The following is a 21,210-nucleotide window of genomic DNA, read 5'->3' as shown; positions in this document are numbered from 1 at the left end:
ACTAGTTGCCGTTCGGAATCACAGTGCAATCCTATGCATGCTTACTCATAAGCAAGTCTTACTGAATTCAGTGTGTCCTCAGGCAAGCCGACACAGAAGTGCAGCTTCAATCTCTTTGGCATCTAAGAATAAGACCCATTTTCAGTTTCCAAATCCAAAGTGACAGATGTCCTTGTAAATCCCATATGAGGAATGTGTTACTAGGTTTTTCCCCTCTACCCAAATACTTGGGGATTTCATAGATTTGTAGTTTCGGTAACTAATAAATGTTGACACTGAAGGCTAAACCACCTCTGAATATCTAACAATTTCAATCCTCATGGCAAGGTCACTGCAAAGACGTCAAATGTCTGCAATCTCCTGCTGTGCCAGGAATCTTAGCTGAACTATTCTATGTGACAGGAGCACTAATAACAGCACCTTTCCCCCTTCTAGTGTGCGAAGGAAGGCTGATAGCACATAACATTTATCTGACTTGATTAAGCCTAAGATCCCAAGTATAATGCTTTGAACTGTGCAAAGTCTGGGAGCAGAACAAGGCCTGACACAATACAACATAATAATAGGGAGCATACACAACACGCAAAACTATCTGGAAAACACGGAGCATATTCAAGTGTCTTCCAAAAACAGAAAAATTAATAAAACATTTTGTGATGAGTACAGCAACACGACTGCCCCTATACTGATTTTCTAACAATTCATTCACCACCAGCTTATAAAATTAGCTTCCTAGAATGAAATACTATAGTTGTTTCCACATTACTGAGGTTACGCTATCCACAATTAGCATAACCATTAGCAATATTAAGGGCAGACTTCGTGGTGGAAGGCCTTGAAGGCATCCAACAACTTGCAGAGCTGCTGCAACATCTTTCCCTTCAGTTTCTGTTCATGTCTGGGTAGGGAAGGCTTTAATTGCTGGCTTCTTCTCATTCTTTTCTTTTTAAAATTAGCAGAACTCTTGCCGAAAAATAAATAAAGAAGAAAATACTCATAGGCGATCCAAATGCAGAACTGGGAGATGCAATATTAGAGGACTACCAATCCTGCAATAAACCAGCTTCACAAACAGGAGCAGAAGGTCAGGAATTAAATGGTACTAATATACCTGAAACCAAGTGCCCAGTGCCCCATAGCAGGCACCCAGAGCCTCTGAGGAACCAACCCAAGTACACAGGTCCACCCAATTACCTGGTCCTTTTTGCCAGACATGATGAGTAGTTCCCAAGAAATCACAGTGAATGGAAGCTGTGAAGGATCCTAAGCCCAGAGCACAGCTCCTCTAACAGGTCACTTCTCACCAAGGGTAAAAGGGAGTTCACTTCAGACACTGGAGCCTAGATAATTATATAAATGGCTCAGTTTCATCCTGGCTGAGGTCAGAACTATCCATAAACTTGCCAACAGGTATCCTGTATTCTGCTACTAGTTTTCTCCCAATAGCTGCTCTCCAGCTGCCCTTTAGGAGTTCATCCACCAGCTAGTTGCCGCTTCCTGTGGCCTTTGTTGTTGTTGTTTAGTCATTTAGTTGTGTTGCCTAGTACCTGCCCAATGTGAGTCATCCATCAGTCCCCATGAGCCTCTCATGGACAAGGTGGGATACTGATCCATCTTCCTTCCTTCCTTCCTTCCTTCCTTCCTCAGTCCTCTCCAGCTTCTGTCCCACTCCATGCAGCAGGCATAATGATGTCTCTTACCTCAGACACTCTTGTGATACATTTTCCTTTCCCTGAACACGGAAGGTCATCTGACGGGCTTTCTCCTGCCAAGCATGTGCTGACTTTTACTATCACAGTCAAGCGTAAAGCCACAATGCATTTGGCGACAGAATCATTCACAAAACCTAAGGAAAAGAGACCAAATACATTATTATTAAAATATTGTGATTTATTTTTATTTTTTAAAATAATAACTTGCCAAATCATTGTCATGTGACTAGACCAGGGAGACCAGACATGGGGGAGGCATGTGTTTAAGATGTCGTGTAGGTACAGGGGAAGGGTTAATTCCCTGCACCATGACACAATCAGGGGCTTCCAATGGCTGCTTTTACCAGGCTTTGAGATGGCACCCCCTAGAGCTCAGTGCATGCATGTTAAGCCCTGGAGAGCTGCAGCCACACAGTGTAGACAACACCAGATGAACTAATAGTCTGACTCAGTATAAAGCAGTTTTCTATCTTCCTATGATCCCTGTTGATTAGGTCCAAGCTCTCTTATACCAGCAAATATGAAATGTGTGCTTAGAAGTCACACTAGTAGCAAGCTGAGGTGGTGAATGCCAGGGAATATGACACAAACACACCCCCTCAAGAAAGAGGATCACTGATAAACAAGAGGGATGTTTGGTGGAACCCTAGAAGTTTGCAGAAGTATAAATATTTCTCATATACACACAGTAACAGGCCAATGAAGACTAAGCACACTTGGTCTTCGGAGGGGGTGGGAAGGGGGGAAACTGTGGATTGCCCTGTGTGAGGTGAATGGCTCCTCAAACAGAAATCAAGATGCGTTAGAAGCAAGAATACACACATTTTGCAATGTGTTACACTGCGACTTGGAACAGTTTAGAACTTAGCACATCAGTTGTGCTGCACCAGCACAACTCTTAAAAGCCCACGATGGCATGATGTCAGTAGCCATGCTGAGAAAAACAATCATGCTGCTTCTACTGAATATGTTTCCTTTGCTCTCTCCCCTTTCTGTGTACATTTAAAGAAAACCAAGTGCGGAATTTGCAATTCTGTTGCTCACGCTGTTTTTCCTCACCTGAAGCTATAACCTATTTGCAACATAACTCTTGGCAGTGCTGAATACCGCCGAAATGCATATGAGATTAAGTTTTCTCTCAGACTTAACAGCCAGTGCTCTAAGGAAACAAATGTTCCATTTTTATGCAAATCACCACAATTACGGAAAAGTGTGAGACAGAAAAATATATAAGCTGGACTTTTCCCCCCTCCTGAGGCGTTTGAATGAGGGGAGGGGGGAACCCTAGCTTCCCTTCTAAATTCAATCCTAATGTTGCTTTTGTCCCAAAGAAATAATATTTGTAAGGCAAGTAGAACTAATCCTGAACCACATTATTCTTGAACTTTTCAATGGAAAGTGTGCACCTCCATTTTTAATGAGTGAGACCATATTTTCTCAGATGTTTCAACTTCTTGGGAAATTCTGCTCCATAACTGGAATATTGTATTTGCTGTGGTGCCTGTAATGAATATGTAGCACAATATATAGCCATATCCTAGGACAAGGAGAAGGATAAATGAGCAGGCAGGCTTCCAAGTACAGAATGGCTGCTTAAATTTATGATCTGGTGTCAGGGTATGTGTGTTGAAGTCTAAGAAATCAGGGAGGGACCTGCCCTTCTAGATAAGATGGCTGAAAGTTCCCCTCTCCCTCTCCCCCATCCCCTCTCAGTTTTTAAATGGGGGTGGGGAAGCTTTGCCACCACTTCAAGAGGTAGCTTGGCTGTCCTCAGCAACCCAGCAGCATTTAATTTTTAATTTAGAACACAATGCCCAAAGGGAACATCACAAGCCATGATACAGATTCAGTCCCATGGTGTGTGGGGGTGTGGTGGGGGTGTGTATAGTGGGAATATATGGCTGACCACACTGGCAATTCATTTAACTGAAAAAAGAAGCTAATACATCTTACTTTCCATGACATGCTTACTTCTGCGCCTGACTCACTTAATAAAGCAACTATTTGCTTTATTAACTTTGCAGTTAATGCCCCGTTGAATTCAACAAATAAATGCCATTCGCACACTTTCTCTTTTTTATCTGCCTCTATCATTTATCCTAAGACCGTTTACTACAAAACTAGCCTAGAGCCCATTGCCAGGGGGAATGTTCATGAGTTATTAGTATGAGATTCTTTGCATTACTAAGGACCTTAAACGTGACCTACAAAATAATTCTCATTGCTAAAACTCTATACATAGGCCCCGATCCAACTATATGTGCTGGCCGCACACTTGAAGTCCCATAAAATAATATGTGATTGAGTCTGTCGGATTTTGAGGAGGAGGGATGGGGAAGGAAATATATCCACCCTCCCTTAGACAGAACCAGAGTGGAAGAGATTTTACAACTTGATAGACCCAAGCTATATTGGGAACTCCCATACCTCATCTAATATTTTATATATCATGTTTGCTGCTACTCCAAAAATAAAATAAAATTTAGCAGCAGTTTCTGCCTGTGCAAGTGATAATGAAGTTTTGGAACAAGGTGTCATCAGTACATTTTTACCAACTTTGTCTGGTTCGCCAGCTATGGTCGTTTCTGGACAGGGATAACTTGACCTCTGTTGTCCATGCATTGGTAACCTCAAGGCTAGATTACTGCAATGCACTCTATGTGGGACCTATGTTCGGACATTCCAGCTAATGCAGAATGGAGTGGCTAGACTGCTGATGGAGTCACACAGTTGACAGACAACATGTGACACTATTGTTAAAACATTTGCACTGTCTGCCCATCTACTACTAAGTCAAAGTCAAGGTCCTTGTATTGATTCACAAAGCCCTGAGCAACTTAGGTCCAGGGTATCTTCAGGGTCTCCTAAGCCTTTATATCCTAGCTTGATCACTGAGGTCATCTGCAGGAGCACCATTGCTCATCCCCCAAGTTGGCATGGCTCATTTACTAGCAACCAGAAACTGAGCCTTTGGTTTCACCAGCCTGGTCTGCAAATTGAGATAATGATGATGATGATGATGATGATGTGGCTGGGCCGCTTCCAACAGAACACTAAAAACAGAATAAAACTTCAAACATTAAAAACTTCCCTAAACAGGGCTGCCTTTAGATGTCTTCTGAAAGTCAGATGTTTCCTTGACATCTAATGGGAGGGCATTCCACAGGGCATGTGCCACTACCGAGAAGGCCCACTGACTGGTTCTCTGTAACCTCATTTCTCACAGTGAGGGAACCACCAGAAGGCCCTCGGAGGTGGACCTCAAAGTTAGGAGGGCATCTTCTATTTTAACCTTTAAGCACCTGTTGAAAACTTTCCTATGCCGCAAAGCTTATGATGGCAATTAAGAACATATCCTTTTATAATATAATCTCTGATTTTAAACATATGTTTTTTATTGTATGATTTTATGTATGGTTATTGTGTACTGCTTTAATGTTTTTTTATGAACAGAGGTATGTAAGTATTTGTTATAAATAGTAAATAACCAGACCCAGCCTGTCTTGCTTTCAGCAAGTCAAGCTATTGGTCCATTTCTGAAGTATCATCTCAGTGGCTTGCCAGGATTTCAGACAGGGTTTTTTTCCACCCACACCTTGAAATTCCAAAAATCTCCTATAGGACCTTCTGCATGCAAGAATGCACTCCTCCATTGAGTTGTGGCTGCTCCCAAACCCTCATTAAGCACAATTCCTATTTCTCTTATAGAGCTATTCACATAGCTCTGGAGACGCATAGTTTGTCCAGTGCAAAACTGTTTGCAATCTTCAATCTAGCTAGGGATATGTGCACCGATCGCCACCAGACTGTGACAACGTATTACTATGACTTACTGAACTGAAACAAGCTACCTCATCTGAAGACGTGTGTAGCCAGATACATATCTTTAAAACTTGAAGCACTGCATAGACATAACTATTGTTTTTTACAGCCTAATCTTCTGATAAGGGGCTATTCAGGTGTTGTACAAACGGTACTTCATTCTGACAAAAAGTTCCAAGATCAAGCAACAGATGTCAGTTTTGCATAGGGAGGAAAGAAAGCAAAAAAAGCTGTAATTAAGTTGTGACAGTGTGCAGATGCCACCAGGTTGTTCATGAGTACCGCTGAGGAAGAACGTATTTGAAATGTGTTGGGCTCAATCTTAAAACTAATAATAAGCTTGTTCACGTTTGTGGTCTCCTTCCTTCTTTTCCTAAGTTCACACGTAGCTTAGCTGGGTTATGTGCACATGTTCACGCTGCATGACCAGATCAGAAGATGCTTGCTGGTAATTTCTAGATGCAGTACATTATTTCCTACACAGATACTATTTGTGCACTGAATCACTTGATTGGCTAATTACCATCTTGGCGCAGACGCCTGTTGAATTTCTTGCAGTGGTGTTTGAGCATCTTTAAGCAATTGCTAATTTAGTTAATTAGATACCAAGAGGCACTACTAAAGCAAATAATTTACTTCCTTGAATGGTTTGTGTTTGGCACACGAGAATTATTTGGAAGAACTTGCAAAAGAGTTATCAGACTGAAAAGGTTAAATTTTGCAGCAATAGATCAGAAAGTAGATGATGTAGGCCAATGATCAAAGAAAAAACTGCATTAATCTCTTGCATCTTCCTCATTTCAATGAGCGAAAAGATTAAAAGTAGCTAATAAAATCTGTTCCTACACAATCAACTAATTACTGTTAGAATCTTGCAAAATGCTTTTCAAAACTCATTTGTGCTAAGGAAAAATATATGTTTTTTCATTCATTGCCATCTTTATGTGCGTTTTTTGGAAGAGGGCAGAGATATGAGGTGGGGAATCCAATCCAAAACTGTAGAGCAATTGCATTCTTATATGGTCAGATGGTTGTGTTCCTGAATAAGGTTATGCTATTCCTGGACTTTAAAAGATACCATGAGCTCCTATGCTGAAAGGTTGCTCTAGTTCTCTGCCGTGTGTGAGAGTTTCTGCAGCCGCCTTCTTCCCCCTTTGCTGATGTGTGCATAACTCCATCCTGCATACTGCAGCATGCAAAGGAGGATAAAGGAACAGAGAGGGAACCACAATAGGCTGAGATTAAGGTATAGTATGAACCCATAACCTGAACTCATTTTCGACAACACAACCTACCAGAGCAACCATGAACGTCATAGCTAATACTACAGGTATGCTGACTTTTGATAGTCAGCAGAAATAGCTACAGTTTCCTCTTAGGAGTTCACTTTATCTGTTGGAGTAAAAGGTACACAGGCACTGCAAATTAGGTACACAGGTTCCAAGCTTTGGAACAAACTTCAAATTCCAAAGGCAGCACCCCCCCCCCCAGGGCAAGAGTCAGACAGAAGACCACCCTCATAACCTGCAGTAGAGCTGGGCAAACCAATGTGTTTCTGGCCCATGTCACTTTCACAAATAAAAAATGATATGGGAGAGAAAGGATTTAAGAAAGAAAATATGGTTTTTAAAAAAGCACCTTAAACTGGCATAAACATAAAAAACTTGGATTTGTAACTTTAGATGATGTACCTTGTCTGTAAGGGACGCTCAAGGAATTCAGCCTACAGCTAATGCTGGTTTTGTTTTGTTTTTTGATTGCTTTAGTGTATACAGTGGTACCTCGGGTTAAGTACTTAATTTGTTCCGGAGAGCTGTTCTTAACCAGAAACTGTTCTTAACCTGAAGCACCACTTTAGCTAATGGGGCCTCCTGCTGCTGCCTCGCCGCCGGAGCACAATTTCTGTTCTCATCCTGAAGCAAAGTTCTTAACCTGAAGCACTATTTCTGGGTTAGCGGAGTCTGTAACCTGAAGTGTATGTAACCTGAGGTACCACTGTACTTATTTTAATTTGTATTGAAATCCATCCTGAGCAGATCAGAAGGTGGGATATGAAATCTACAGTGTTATCAAAACTCACCAATGAAATAGTTGTTTCCTAACACAAGCATTTCCTCTGTCAGGACAAGTCCGCCCATTGCTTGCAGAAGAGTGACACTTGTGGCATCTATAAGGGAGCACTGCTTGAATCTTTCTGTTGTGACCTTCCATAACAAGATAAGGGAAGCTGTGGCATCTTGTCTTATGCTAAAGAGAGGAGAAAAAGAGTCAAAACACTAAATAAAACACATGGAATTAAAAAAAAAGGTCTGAGCTTACAGTATATCACTCAATAATATAAAAAGGCAATAATGATCCAGAATCAAAAGATGGCTAACTTGATACAACAAGTATTTGTAATGCATTTCCCCAAGCATTTGAGTCCTGAAAGAGGTCAGGATGAAAACCAAAGCAAACATTAACAGAGCAATCGACCTACTTGGAGGCAGGAGAAAGATCTACAGAGGAGTCGCTGCTGCCTCCAAAGCTTTGCTTGCCCATAGGGTGGTGAACCACCCAGTTTATTCCTTTGTTTATGTTTCTTCCTGTTCCAACCAATGGAAGGGAATTAACTAGGCCAGCTCTAATCATAGGCCCATTTGTGTGGGCATTGGACTATTTAAAAAGTACGCCCCGGGAAGGTTTCTTTCAACAGAGAGAGTGAGTGAGTGGTTAGAGTGCTGGACTAGCTAGGAAAACAGGGTTCATAGCCCCACTCAGCCAGGAAGCTCAATGGATGATTTTGGGCCCATCACTGTCTCTCACCCTAACCTACCACACAGGGTTCTTGGATGTTGGAAGTGGTTGGATGCTTTAAGCTGCCCTGAGCTCCTCTGAAGAAGGCTGGGAAATAAGTGTAATAAACAAACGAATGAGTGAGTGAGGTCCTACTGGTAAATAGAGGTAAAGGAGCTGAATGAACAAACAGCATAAGGAGCTAAAACAAAGGCTGACAGAAGAGGGAGACAATGGGAGTTAATTTGAGAATTAGTACCAAACTACATGTTCCATCGTTCACATTTCAACTGGATCAGGGTCCAGCTGCATCAGTTTCCAGCTGCAAAGTGGCCTCTGGCAGCTTCTACTTTCCCCAAAAGGTGCTGACTGCAGTAAACCAAACCTCTAGGGGCAGCTTACACCGAAAGGACCGCAGCTCAATGGTACAGCATCAGTTCTGCATGCAGAAACTCCAAGGTCCAGTTCCCAGAATCTCCAGGTAAGCGATGGGAGAGAATCCTGTCTGAAACCCTGGAGAACCACTGCCAGTCAATGTAGACAGTCTCACACTGTACTGTGTACAGTAAAATGTGGATACTCAACATGCAACTGAACTGTAGCTGGACCACATTCCAGTTTAAGGCCTTGCGGCTGTTTATTTATTCAAAATAGTTGAAGTGCACTCTTTAAAAGCAGCATGGATGATGTAACATGTATTCTGGCCTTCAGAATCTTCAGGGGAAAGAGGCAGCAAAGGCCTGGACGATGAAGGAGAAGGCTGGGAGGCAGGTTTCAACCAATGTGGCAGCTAACATATTGAGTCCTGAAAGTGCAACAGGGCTTCACCTTCCTCCCTATCCCACCCTGCCCCCAAATTGGATTGGGCGAGTCAAAAGAAGCCCTGGAACAGCACTCAGGGAGAGGAGGAAGCAGCAAGGCTTGCACTGAGATCTCCTTAGCGCTACAATGAATTCCACGCGCCAAGTAGAAAAAAGGGGAGAATCTGGGAGAAGTCACATCAGGCTAAGTACAGAAGGACCATATGCTATTTTTAGGAAATTAATGAATAAGTTAAGGAAGCTTTGGAAGTATGAGGACTGTAGGCAAGAGAGCCGGAGAGGAAGGAAGGAGGGCTAAATTTGACAAATGTTTCCTTTTAAGTTCCTAGTTGTCAATTAATAATTAATTAATTACTTTCTGAGGAGCACAGAAAAATTAATGGCCCATCTTTTCCGGAGTAGCAATAGTATGCCACAGTAATATCCACAGTCACTCAATCACAGCAGATTAAGAACACAGCTTTAATTAAATCATACTGTTTTGGCTTGAATGCAAATATTTAGCGTTTATGTTTTTTTTATAAAAAGCAATCGCTCTTCATCTGCATTGTTGTTAGGTTTCCTGAAGGTCAAATTTCTCACTTGTGAAAAGAATGTTTTTGCTTTTCATCATTCTTCCCTCTCCAAACTGATCGTTCTTTCATCACCCAGCGGCCTTTTTACGCCAAGTGGGCTTTGTAGACATTCTTGATCAAATCATTCCCCTCATTTTCAATGGGTCTCTGTCTCTTTCACTTCACCTTCCTCCTCTACTTTTTCCACAACAATGAGTGCATCAGTGAGTATTTCGGAAGGTTCTGTTGCAAACACAGTTAGAATTAAGAGGTGGGACAAGTACTCAAGAAGCAGAATCTACAAAAGGTGAAACCCACCTGCTCAAATTGGCAGGACTTAATTCAAGTAGGATCCAGCCACTTCAAGCAAATTCTAACAATGCACCTTACCTCCATCACCTTTCCCCCCTTCCCAAAACAAAACAAACAAACAAAAACCCCTTACATTGGGAAAGGGGGGGACAGATGGCAGAGTTCCCCATGCACAGTACTGCTGGGTATCATGGGACTTGATCCCCTCTTCTTTTCCCTTTTTGGTTGACTACAAATCCCATAACCCCTAGCTAGAAATGATGTCTTCTGTAACCTACTCACCTCCTTTCCTCTTAAAGTGGTGGAACATGTAATTTGCAGATGAGAAGGTGCTCCACAAAGACATACATTCATTCACTGTGTTTAACTCGCACTTTTTTTTTCCTAAGGAGCTCGTGGTTCTCCTCCTCCTCCTCGTTTAATCCTCAAAATAAACCCTGTGAGGTAGGTTAGGCTGAGAGGCACTGACTAGCTCAAGGTCATCCAGTAAGCTTCATGGCCAAGTGGCAGTTTGAACCCTGGTCTCACAAGTTCTAGTCCAACGCTCTAACCACTACACCACACTGGCTCTTTTCTGCCTGGAAGAGAGCTATCTACTTTCTGTTACCACCAACCTCTTCCCCTCTTCCCCGGAAGTGAGAACCTTCTGACTTCAGCAAGAAGGGAGATAGCAGGGACAAGCAAGTAGCAACAATTATTTTTAGTATTTAACTGGAGCAATTTAATCTGGGGGTGAGCAAGAAGTCTTCTATTACCAGTTACATCAGAGATACCACAAAGCTTGCTCCCTAAATTTCTGTGAATTTTCCTGTTACCTCCAACATATCCTTATCTTGCAGTACTGATAGCAGTAGAACACTTGCTCATCCCCCACCTCAAAAATAAAGCAGGGTGTTCTAGTGTTCTGATCAAACAGTTTAAAAAACCCCTACTTGTTACCACTCCTGGATAAAACACCTGAAAATAATGAGTTCAACAATGAAAATTGCTTTAAGCATATCTGTATAATAATTCTAAGGTGCAGCAATTTCTTACTTTATAGATGTATTCTGTGGAACTTCAAAAGAGATTAGGCGCCCCCCACCAGAATTATTGGAGCTAGCATTGCCACAAGCCACATCAGGGATTATCTGGAAGTGGGGAAAAGAGTATTTATCAGGACTTTTCATATGCCCAATGCTATTTAAACAGTAAAAATAATACACAGAAAAACTGAAATTGGTATTCACCAACATAAACAAATTGCACAAAGTCTTACAGTTTAAGGGAGTGATGGAGAACCTCCACCCCATGAGCCTAATTAGGTTTGCCAGCCTTCCCAATTTGGCCAGCATGGCCATTAGGCCAGCCAATGCCCACCAGTCACTCACCTGACACCGTGTGACTACAGACATGGGACAGATAAACCTGCAGCTGCAAAGGAACAAGTAGAAACCTTTCTGTGCATTCCCAGTTGTCCCTTGTGCAATGCATATTCATTAACAAATGGAAACAGCACTGAATAGAAGATACGGCTGAAAAAGAACAATCAGGAGCATGGTCTACCCCAACTTTTCCCTTTCAGATGTGACTTGCCTTTGATGCAGTTCAAATTTTTTGCCAAATGCCAATCATGTCAGTCCATGTCTGACATATGCTGTCACAGGATTGACCTCGCCCAATTGTAAATGTGGCCTGCGGAGGACTGGTCACTTCTACATCTGCCCTAACTGAAAGTAGCTCTCCACCTCTGGTCTAAGGGCCAAGATAGACGTGATGGAAACTGAGTGAATATAATTCATCTCTCTCTCTCTCTCTCTCTCTCTCTGTCTCTCTCTGTGTGTGTCTAGATAGATATGGGAGAGAAGCAAGGCTGCGGGTTTTAATTACCTATAGGAAACTACTATTTTCACCTGAAATATTAGCTTAAAAAAATGTCTGAAGTTCTGTGCTTTAACAGATTGCCTTTAAACTTTAACTTTGCCTTTATAAGGTATCAGTCAGTCCTTTAGAAAAGCATAAATGGATTTTCACATTGTAATACGCTAGATACCAAAGAGATTGCAGCACAGCCCTTTTAACAGCAGGTAATAGAAGCTCATGGGATTTCAGGAACTGTAGCAGGAACAGCTGATAGCATCTCTCAGCTATGCTTACTATCGCATAGAGTTTCAACAAATCACAGATAGCAATGCTCTGCCACCTGATCCCAGCAACAAAGAAGCCTGTTATCATTTTCCCAGCGACAGAAAGCTTTCTACCAGGGAAAAAAATGGAGCCAAGAGAACCTGCCAACGAAATAAATCCATGACCTATGAGTGCATCTCATTGCAAGGCAGGTTTTCAGGCAAAAGTCTGTTCCTCCGAACAGCACTGTATTTAGGGCATGCGGATGGTTCCCCCGCACAGGGTGCTGAGCCAAGTGGGGCGCAAAATTGAGAAGATCCATAATTGAGAAGATCCATTTGGGGACACAAAATTTTGACCTTGCACAGGGTGTCATGGACTGGTTGGATACAGAAGATGGCATGAGGAACCTGGGGAATCCCTAAGGAAAGAAGGCTCAGAGCCTGGGGACTGGTGGTGGGATGATGACGATGAGTGGTCAGAGGGAGAGAAGGGAGAAGGGATAGCTCAGCTGGTTAGAGCAAGGTGTGAATAACACCAAGGTTGTAGGTTTGATCCCTGTATGGGACAGCTGCATATTCCTGAATTGCAGGGAATTGGACTTGATCATCCTCAGGGTCCCTTCCAACTCTACAATCTATGATTCTATGACTGGAAGGAGGTGTCGGGAATCTGAAGAGGTAACTGGGCTTAGTGAGTGGGTGGAGGGAATGTTTGTGGCAGAGAGAAGTCCAGAATCCGGGGCAAAAGCTGAAGCAGGAGAAGAGGGAGCCCTGGGAGGCCTGGGTGTCTCCCTCTCCTGCTGCAATCAGCTCCCCTCCCCCTGTCTCCCAGAACCAGGAGAGGCATAAAGAGGGCAGAGGAGAAGTTAGCTTCACACAAGCACTGTCTCAGAATGCTTGGGGGAAACCCTGGAGAGGAGGGGACCCTGTGGGGAGGTGAGGACCTTCAGCCTCAGCAACTGCTTCATGTCGGGCAAGACCTGCCAGAGATGCTGTGCTCATTAGCTCCGACACTCCTGTGCAGAATCTATTCTTGCTAATAAAGAGTTAACTCCAACTTGCTTGGTGTGATTTACTGCTGGCTCGCTCCTGTCTTGGGGCACCATATTATTAAAGAATAACAAAGTCCCCGACTACTCAAAAAACAATTTTACAAAACTAGCTGATCAATCAGATTGTAGGTGTAGAAGCAATATGGTACAGATTGTGGCACCCAAAAACACATTTTCAAAAGTAGGAGGTGGCTTAGCTTTTGAAAAATGGGGGTGGGGGGGACAGTACTTAGCTAACTGGGAGCCACTGCTCTATGTGGTATGGATAGGTTATACCAAGGGAGAGATTTAAGAATGGGGTAGGATAATTTAATTGGGTTTCCTTTAATTTGCTTTTTGAAAAACTTTTATACATACTGGACTCAAATCAGGTACATGATCTTGGATATATATTGGACTTGAATCAGGTACAGGCCTTTGCCATTACAATATGAATAACTATCAGAGCTGTGTGCATTTTCTGTAGAATGGTATTTTCTCTTTCCCTTGGTCCCAGTCGCTCTCTTTGCACCCATATGGCATTGTGAGCATTAAGTTGCTTGACTCCTAGCCCATCACTTGCCTGGCAAGACTCTGGACTTCATATAATGCAACAAAACATTCCAAGGAATTTATATATACATAACTTAACAACCATTCATTTGGTAGTGTCCTGGTCATTAAAATGAATTACTTAGAAGATGCTTTCTGTGCTACTTTCCAGACTCTTTCCATATGCAAAGTCATTTATATGCAACTTCCGAAACGACTTGGCATGTTTTTTTGTTGAAATAAAAGGTCTTACCTCCACTTCATTCCATTTTAGATCCACAACTTTCTGACCTTCCTTTGGTTCCCATGTAGGCAGCGTCACTGTTGCTTGCGACCGCGGCAAGACCATGTCAGGTTCAACAGTGGCCAATACTGGCCTGTTTTGGATTGGTGCCTCTGACTCTGTCCAGCCAGAGACGGGAGGACTGTAAAACGAGTGCTCACAGTTTGTACCTTCGTAGCCTTCATTACAAACACAGAGATATCCACCAGCGTTACTGCTGCAGTTGCCATGGTGACAGGGATTGCTGGCACATGGATCTGAAACAAACTGAAGAGAAACAATATAATGAATCAATTAATACCACAACATCAGCTTTGCATGTTCAACCACTAATGGTAGTTGACTAATACTCATTAAGTAGCCTAAAGGACTTCAAAGGCTTTGCATTAGAGATTGCATATGGTTCTTTGTTCACACTTCAGTGAATCAGTTGCCATATTCTAGTGGGTGCCATAAGGCAAAGTAACAAACAAAGATTTGGCTAAGATAGGTAGGAAAGTCCTAAGAAAGGAATGCTGTGGAATCGTGTACTATTAGGAAGGTTTCAATGTCTAAAAATGTAGTGTGCTGGTTGTATGAACCAAAGGAAAAATCATCTAGGTATCCTTCCCTCTCGCTCTTGGCTGAGTTAACTGAGGGTCACAGTGATATTACTGATATGACTCTACGCAGTCACTGATACTCTACGGCCTTGCCTGGCGTGAAATTCAATAAATAAATAATGGCCTTGTGTTGCATTTCATTTTCAAAACTGGTGCTGATGAAACAATTGCTAAATTTCATATTTGTTTCTATGGAAAGTACTGCTATGGCTTAAAAACCTATTTTTTAAAAAAAATAAAATAAAAGCTGTTTTTAGAGCTGAAAGGATAATAGACGCTGCTTGTGCATTTAGCTGATTCATCTATGTTTTTACAGGTCATGAAGCCACTTGATCCCTCTTGTGGAATCAACACCAGTACACACTTCAAGAAAACCCTTTATCTATGTACTCCATTCTAAATAGTGTAGCAATTTCATTAGTAATGTTTAGAATATAGGGCACCGTATCCCTAAGGAAGAGCTCTCAAAACACATTGGGACCAATTAACAAGAAAGTGTTTTCAGTGCACTATTCCGCATCATCCCACCTATTTCTTTATTTTGGTACCTTCCCCCACTTTCTCTCATTGTGTAGGATCCACATACATGTATCCTAATCTCTCTCTCTCTCTCTTAATCCATTCTCCATACTCACATCAAAGGTGAAAGCTTTCCCTTCTTTCAATCGTTCTATCATCGCAAGGAATTTTTTGAAATAAATAAATAAATGGAACTCTTGATGAATGAAACCAAACTAAGTCTAATTCAACTGTTCAACATTGCAACTTTGCTTCTGTGTACATGAGATCTATTTTAAGAGATTTAAAAGTTCAAATTTGCAATGTTCAAGCAGATGCCATTGTCTTTAATGTTCTGGAGACCATGTAATTGCTATGCAGAAAACAAACAAACAAAAAATGTTAAAGGAGATCTAATCCAGATTTATGAAGATGGTTTGCTTCTGTGTTTTTATCATAATCCAGTAAGTACTTCAAGATGGTGTTGTTTTAGTTTTATTTATTAAAAAAACAAAACAAAATCACAGTGAGCAGAAACAGGTTGGGTAATTTGCAGATAAATTCAGATTCAGGAAGTAGCAGCATCTCGTAAGCATGAAACTTTGTAAACTTCTATCATTAACATCCTTATGATGAGGCTTTTTGAACCAGAGCATTTCACAAACCTTGATAAATAATATTTCAACAGAAATGCTAACATTAGGAAATATTATGCCTGGCTACGGAGCTTAAGGAAGAGGATAAGGAGAAAATAATTAAATTTTACAGGAAGAAAATGATCTGTTGGAATATGAAAAAAATGAATAATGTTATTTCTTCATGTAAGAGCTGCAGATCTTTACAGGGTACAATATGCTTAGGCAGTCCACCTAAAGCCTTCTCATAATAAGCTGTACTTCTCTCAAATAGTACAGTTTCTGCCAATGCTGCTTAGTATAAGGCAGCTTCATTTCTGAGGATTTCTACCAGCTGCTATGCATCCCCTACCTTCTCCATACTGCTTTGCCATCCTTTTTCCTTTGCACGTAGCACCCCAATGCTCCTCCAAAGTCACATGACCCAGTGTCCTATTTTGGCATGGCTGTGCATTAATCACATATTCCCCTGAGCAGTTTATTCTCAACACAAACCAGTTATTAAGTAACAGCTGAATCATGCACAAGTCTCTATCCTATTTCCTAGATGGCTTCAAAAGAGGATTAGTCAAATTCACAGACGATAAGACCACCAGTAGCTACTAGCCATGAGGGCTATGTTCTATCTCCATAGTCAGAGGCAGCAGGTCTCTGAATGCCTGTTATCACAAGCAGAGAGAGTATTGCTGCACTCAGGTCCTGCTTAAAGGTAAAGGTAAAGGGACCCCTGACCATTAGGTCCAGTCATGACCGACTCTGGGAGTGCAGCGCTCATCTCGCTTTATTGGCCGAGGGAGCCAGCAAACAGCTTCCGGGTCATGTGGCCAGCATGACTAAGCCGCTTCTGGCGAACCAGGACAGCGCACGGAAACGCCGTTTACCTTCCCACGGGAACGGTACCTGTTTATCTACTTGCACTTTGACGTGCTTTCGAACTGCTAGGTTGGCAGGAGCAGGGACCAAGCAACGGGAGCTCACCCCGTCGCAGGGATTCGAACTGCCGACCTTCTGATCGGCAAGTCCTAGGCTCTGTGGTTTAACCCACAGCGCCACCCGCGTCCAGCTTACAGCTTCTCAAAGGCATCTGGTTGGCCTTTGGCCTGACCTAGCAGGACTTTTCTTATGTTTTTGTCCCTCCAACGCATCACCTTTTGTCATGAGAAAGTTATTCATGGCCTATATAAACACTTCCTGTCGTTTCACAAATTTAAGTAGACCAAATACTCGATAAATGCATTTCAAGCATCGCACGCATGCACACACACACACACACACACACACACACCCCTGCCCTTCTTGTCCTCATCTAACCCATGTGCTCTGAGGCACAGCCCTCTTTCTGCTTTCACCTCAAAATCTGATGCCCAGATGTGTATAACACGTTTGGGCACAGCATTTACCAGCCACACAAGCCCCAAACACAAGAATATATATCAACCTTTGCATTCGCCACCCATCAGCCAGCCATGACACCAGACTCTTGATATCCTTTTCCCACTTCTCCACCATATGACAGACAAGGCAACTTTTTCTGTCCTTAAAGCCTGAGTCGGTGTGCTTTTGGCTGCTGAGCTTACTTGACTGCTCTTAGCCACTCCCATTCATTTTGATCATGTATGTCCAGGTGGCTTGTGCCTTAAGGCTAGTGTCTGAGATCCCAGGGTGATTTGATGAGCATTGGAAAGGAGACAGAAGGGTGAGAGGATGACATGCATCACAAGATGTGGAAGTTTTTAATGTTTGATGTTTTACTATGTTTTTATATGTGCTATAAGCTGCCCAGAGTGGCTGAGGAAACCCAACCAGATGGGCGGAGTATAAATAATAAAAATATTATTATTATTATTATTATTATTATTATTATTATTATTATTCACTCAGAGCAGCTTACAACTATTTAAAATTACAATACAATAAAAAATGTTAAAATACAAAAAGGGGGGAAAACCAATATATACCGTATATAGTACACAACAGAGAAAATCCACTTAAAAGCACCAGTGGCAGTGATCTCAGGTAAAAATGACCTTAGCAGGCAAAAGCCTACTGGAAAGAAAATGTTTTTACTAGCTGATAAAGCACAACTGTGCCCTCTGTTTGGTTAAATGTCTGCTGGATGCAAAGAGCATATCCTTCTAATTCATAACTCTTTACTTACTTGAGGGGGGAGGGCATTGGTAAAATGAACCTGTGCCAAGGTTATTTATTCTTTATCTAGTCTGGTCATGCACAGTCTCCATGCAAGCAAGCAGAGAAGCTACTGAGATGTATTCTGAGACTGACTTTTCTGGGTTTTCAGTTCCTTTAGGACACAGATATGGTACAAGTCACTGATGTGTAGGTAAGTATGGGGCAGGCTGCATAGTTTACAAATATTTGGGCTACTAGTTTATTTGCAAGGCTGACTTTGTGCACAATGCCAGCAAACTAGCAAGTCAATTACAAAGCTCAGCTCATTTAGAAACTCTGCTTAGACTTTCATTTCAAAACATTTCAAAGTGGGCAATGTCGCACTAGTATATGCAAAAGGCATGGTTTGTGAGACATTTTGAGCAAAATGTATTAGCAAATCATGTTCGTATAGTCCAGCTACATAACAGTTTTCAGAAGTACAAATAGATGCAGCATGTGCTCTGTTGTCTGTTTCTGTATTTATCCCTGGGTCATCTGACTGTCATCTTGCATGTTCTACTTAATAGATACAGTGGTACAAGGCAGCAGCTGCAGAATCTAGCTGACAAAGCAAGAACTGGGATGGGGGAAGAATCACAAGACAAGTTTCACCCCAATTAATATGAGGTTTGCAGACAAATGCACACCAATGTGACCTTACACTGCACAAGAAGTTCTTTTTCCAAGGTGGACAGAATGCAAAAAAAAGAAGTAAAGTACAATTACATTGCCTATAGCAATTTTCTCTAGCTAGTCACACTGAGTTGGAGCCAGAGATGCTCTTATAGTCATAAAATGATCCCTTTCCAGGATGGAAGGAACCTGAATTCAATGGAGTTTCCATGAATGAAAACTCCTGATCCATCACCAATAAGCAGGTCCAAAAGTCTTAAGTGAACTCACTCCCTTTCTACTTTTAATAAAATGAAAAAAGATGTAAATAGGTAGTTATGCTGGTTCACACCTATAATGTGGTAAACCAATACTCTCAAGTTATTTTTCTTTGAGCTCCTGGCCTTCAGCTCATGAGTCAGAATCCAAAGCTCCCAACCTAAAGTGAGTCACATCAGTGCTACCTCCATCACTTCTATGTGGGGTCTGGGGTTTGGCTAACCTCCCCACCCCCCACCCCACCCCCCAAAAAAAACAGAACAAGAGAGAGTAACCAGCATTACTATTACATAAACCACACACACACCAACTATAAAGCCATTTCTGCCTGTGAATAATGACGACCAGTCTAAATCAATTTTTAAAAAATCCTTCTGCCAAACCTTCCTATAAAAATGTATGGTCAGTCAGCCTTCTTAAAAGCTCTGCCATCCCTCTGGTCCATTCTGCTCCCCTGCCTGCTTTAGCCGGCTAGTTCAATTTTGCCTCTCAGCAGGTATGAGATAAAGGCAGGTAATCAGTGCAGCAATGGAAAAGAAGAGGTGCAATGCTACAAACTTCCTTGCTGCTGCAGTGCTATTAAATAGTCCATATCTCCTAACAAAGACGTAGGAATTGTCTACATTAACAAAGAACTAGGAATTCTATATATGTAAAAAATAATAATCAACAATGCTCTAAACCAGTGATGGCCAAAATGCTCTAAACTACAATTCCCATCATCCCTGACCACTGGTCCTGTTAGCTAGGGATGAGGAGAGTTGTAGTCCCAAAACAGCTGGAGGGCCAAGTTTGGCCATCACTGCTCTAAACCATCTTGGCTGTGAATCCTGAGGGTTCTGATCCCTGGCTTGTAGGCTCTTCCACCTGGTCCAGGAGGGCAGGGCCCAGACTGACTGGAGCTAGAAAAAGCTGAGGCTGCTGAGGGTCTCCCCTTCTTGGGCAAGGTTCTTGAGTGGGTGGATGCAAACCAGATTCAGCTTCTTGAAGGAAGCTGATTTTCTAGATCTGTTTCAATCAGAGTTTAGGCTCGGTTTTGGCACAGAAACTGCTTCGGTCACCTTGTATGATGACGCCTGTTGGAAGAGAGGCAGGAAATGTGTCCCTAATAATTCTCCTTGACCTCTCAGTGGCTTTCAATACCATCAACCATGGTGTCCTTCTGGAGCAGCTTCCTGAGTTGGGGTGGGTAGCACCGCTTTGCAGTGGTTCCAGTCCTACTGATCCTGGTCCGACTGCACTGCCTGCCAATTACCGTATTTTTCCGTGTACAGACATACTTCAGATTAAAGTTGCTTCAGGTTGAGCGTTTTTGGGTTGTGTTCTGCGGCGACCCAGAAGTAACGGAACGTGTTACTTCCGGGTTTTGCCGCTTGCGCATATGCTCAAAATGACATCACACACATGCGCAGAAGCAGTGAATCGCGACCCGCGCACGCACAGACGCGCAAACACGGGTTGCATTCTGCTCAGGATGCGAACAGGGCTCCGGAACAGATCCCGTTCGCATCCAGAGGTACCACTGTATAAGACTAGGTTTTTTCCCTAAAAAATAATGTCAAAAATTAGGGGGCGTCTTATACACAGATACATCTGCCCTGCATTTTCTTAAATCTGAGTCCTCAAAAATAGGACGCGTCTCATACATGGGGGCATCTTATAGACGGGAAAATACTGTAGTTTCTTGCCCCAATTCAAAGTACTTGTTTTATAAAGCCTCAAATGGCTCAGGACTGACCCTGCAATCATCTGATGCCCTTCCTCATGTGCTTCCTTCGCAAGAGGTCCCAAGAGTGGCAACATGAGAAGAGGCCTCCTCTGCAGTGGCTCCCTGTTGGTGGCAAGTTTTCCCCAGGGAGCCTGATGCCTTCATCATATATCCTTAGGCACCAAGCAAAAATGTTTCTCTTCAACCAGGCCTTTGGCTAATTATCATTTTGTAGTTTTCTGTTTTCTGTTGAACTGCCCTGGGATCTTCTGATGAAGGGTGATATACAAATTTGATGATGATGATGATGATGATGATAAACCACCACTTTGGGATCAACATCACCCATCACCTCTCTCTTGTACAGGGGTCTGCCCCCTAATGTGCACAGGGGTTGTGTTTTGTGTCACAGTGCACAACAGCGAAGCACACATCAGCCCACTCCACCCTGTTATACCCCTGCCCCACCCTCTGTTCCTTCCCCCTCCCCAGTCATTTCTATCTAACTGGTCCATTGGACATGCGTAAATCAGCTGTTGCCTGTATATCAAAGAGAGTAACTATCTCGGTCCATCTCCATCCATAAATAGAGGTTCATTTTCCAATAGACATATGTTGTATCTTGCAACCTACCTATATTTCACTGCACAAAAAAACCCCTCTTAGACTGCAATCCTATGCATATTGATCTTCAGCTTGAACTTAGTGTGGCTGACTTCTGAGTACAATAGATT

At 42.4% G+C, this 21,210-nt stretch overlaps 1 protein-coding gene across 1 annotated transcript in view; it reads right to left on the bottom strand.

Annotated features, from left to right (window-relative positions):
• DNER (delta/notch like EGF repeat containing) overlaps positions 1-21,210 on the bottom strand; it is a 104,216-nt gene that overhangs the window by 36,154 nt on the left and 46,852 nt on the right. Inside the window, exons 2-5 of the mRNA XM_083613787.1 lie at positions 13,941-14,237; positions 11,032-11,126; positions 7,615-7,781; positions 1,701-1,846 (exon numbers count right to left, since the gene is read on the bottom strand). Of these exons, the coding sequence (XP_083469913.1) occupies positions 1,701-1,846; positions 7,615-7,781; positions 11,032-11,126; positions 13,941-14,237 (705 nt within the window). The remainder of the gene's footprint in view (positions 1-1,700; positions 1,847-7,614; positions 7,782-11,031; positions 11,127-13,940; positions 14,238-21,210) is intronic.

This window comes from Podarcis filfolensis (assembly GCF_964270895.1).
Source record: "Podarcis filfolensis genome assembly, chromosome: 5".
Taxonomy (NCBI): Eukaryota; Metazoa; Chordata; class Lepidosauria; order Squamata; family Lacertidae; genus Podarcis; species Podarcis filfolensis.
This window is presented reverse-complemented; position numbering and strand designations above follow the sequence as displayed.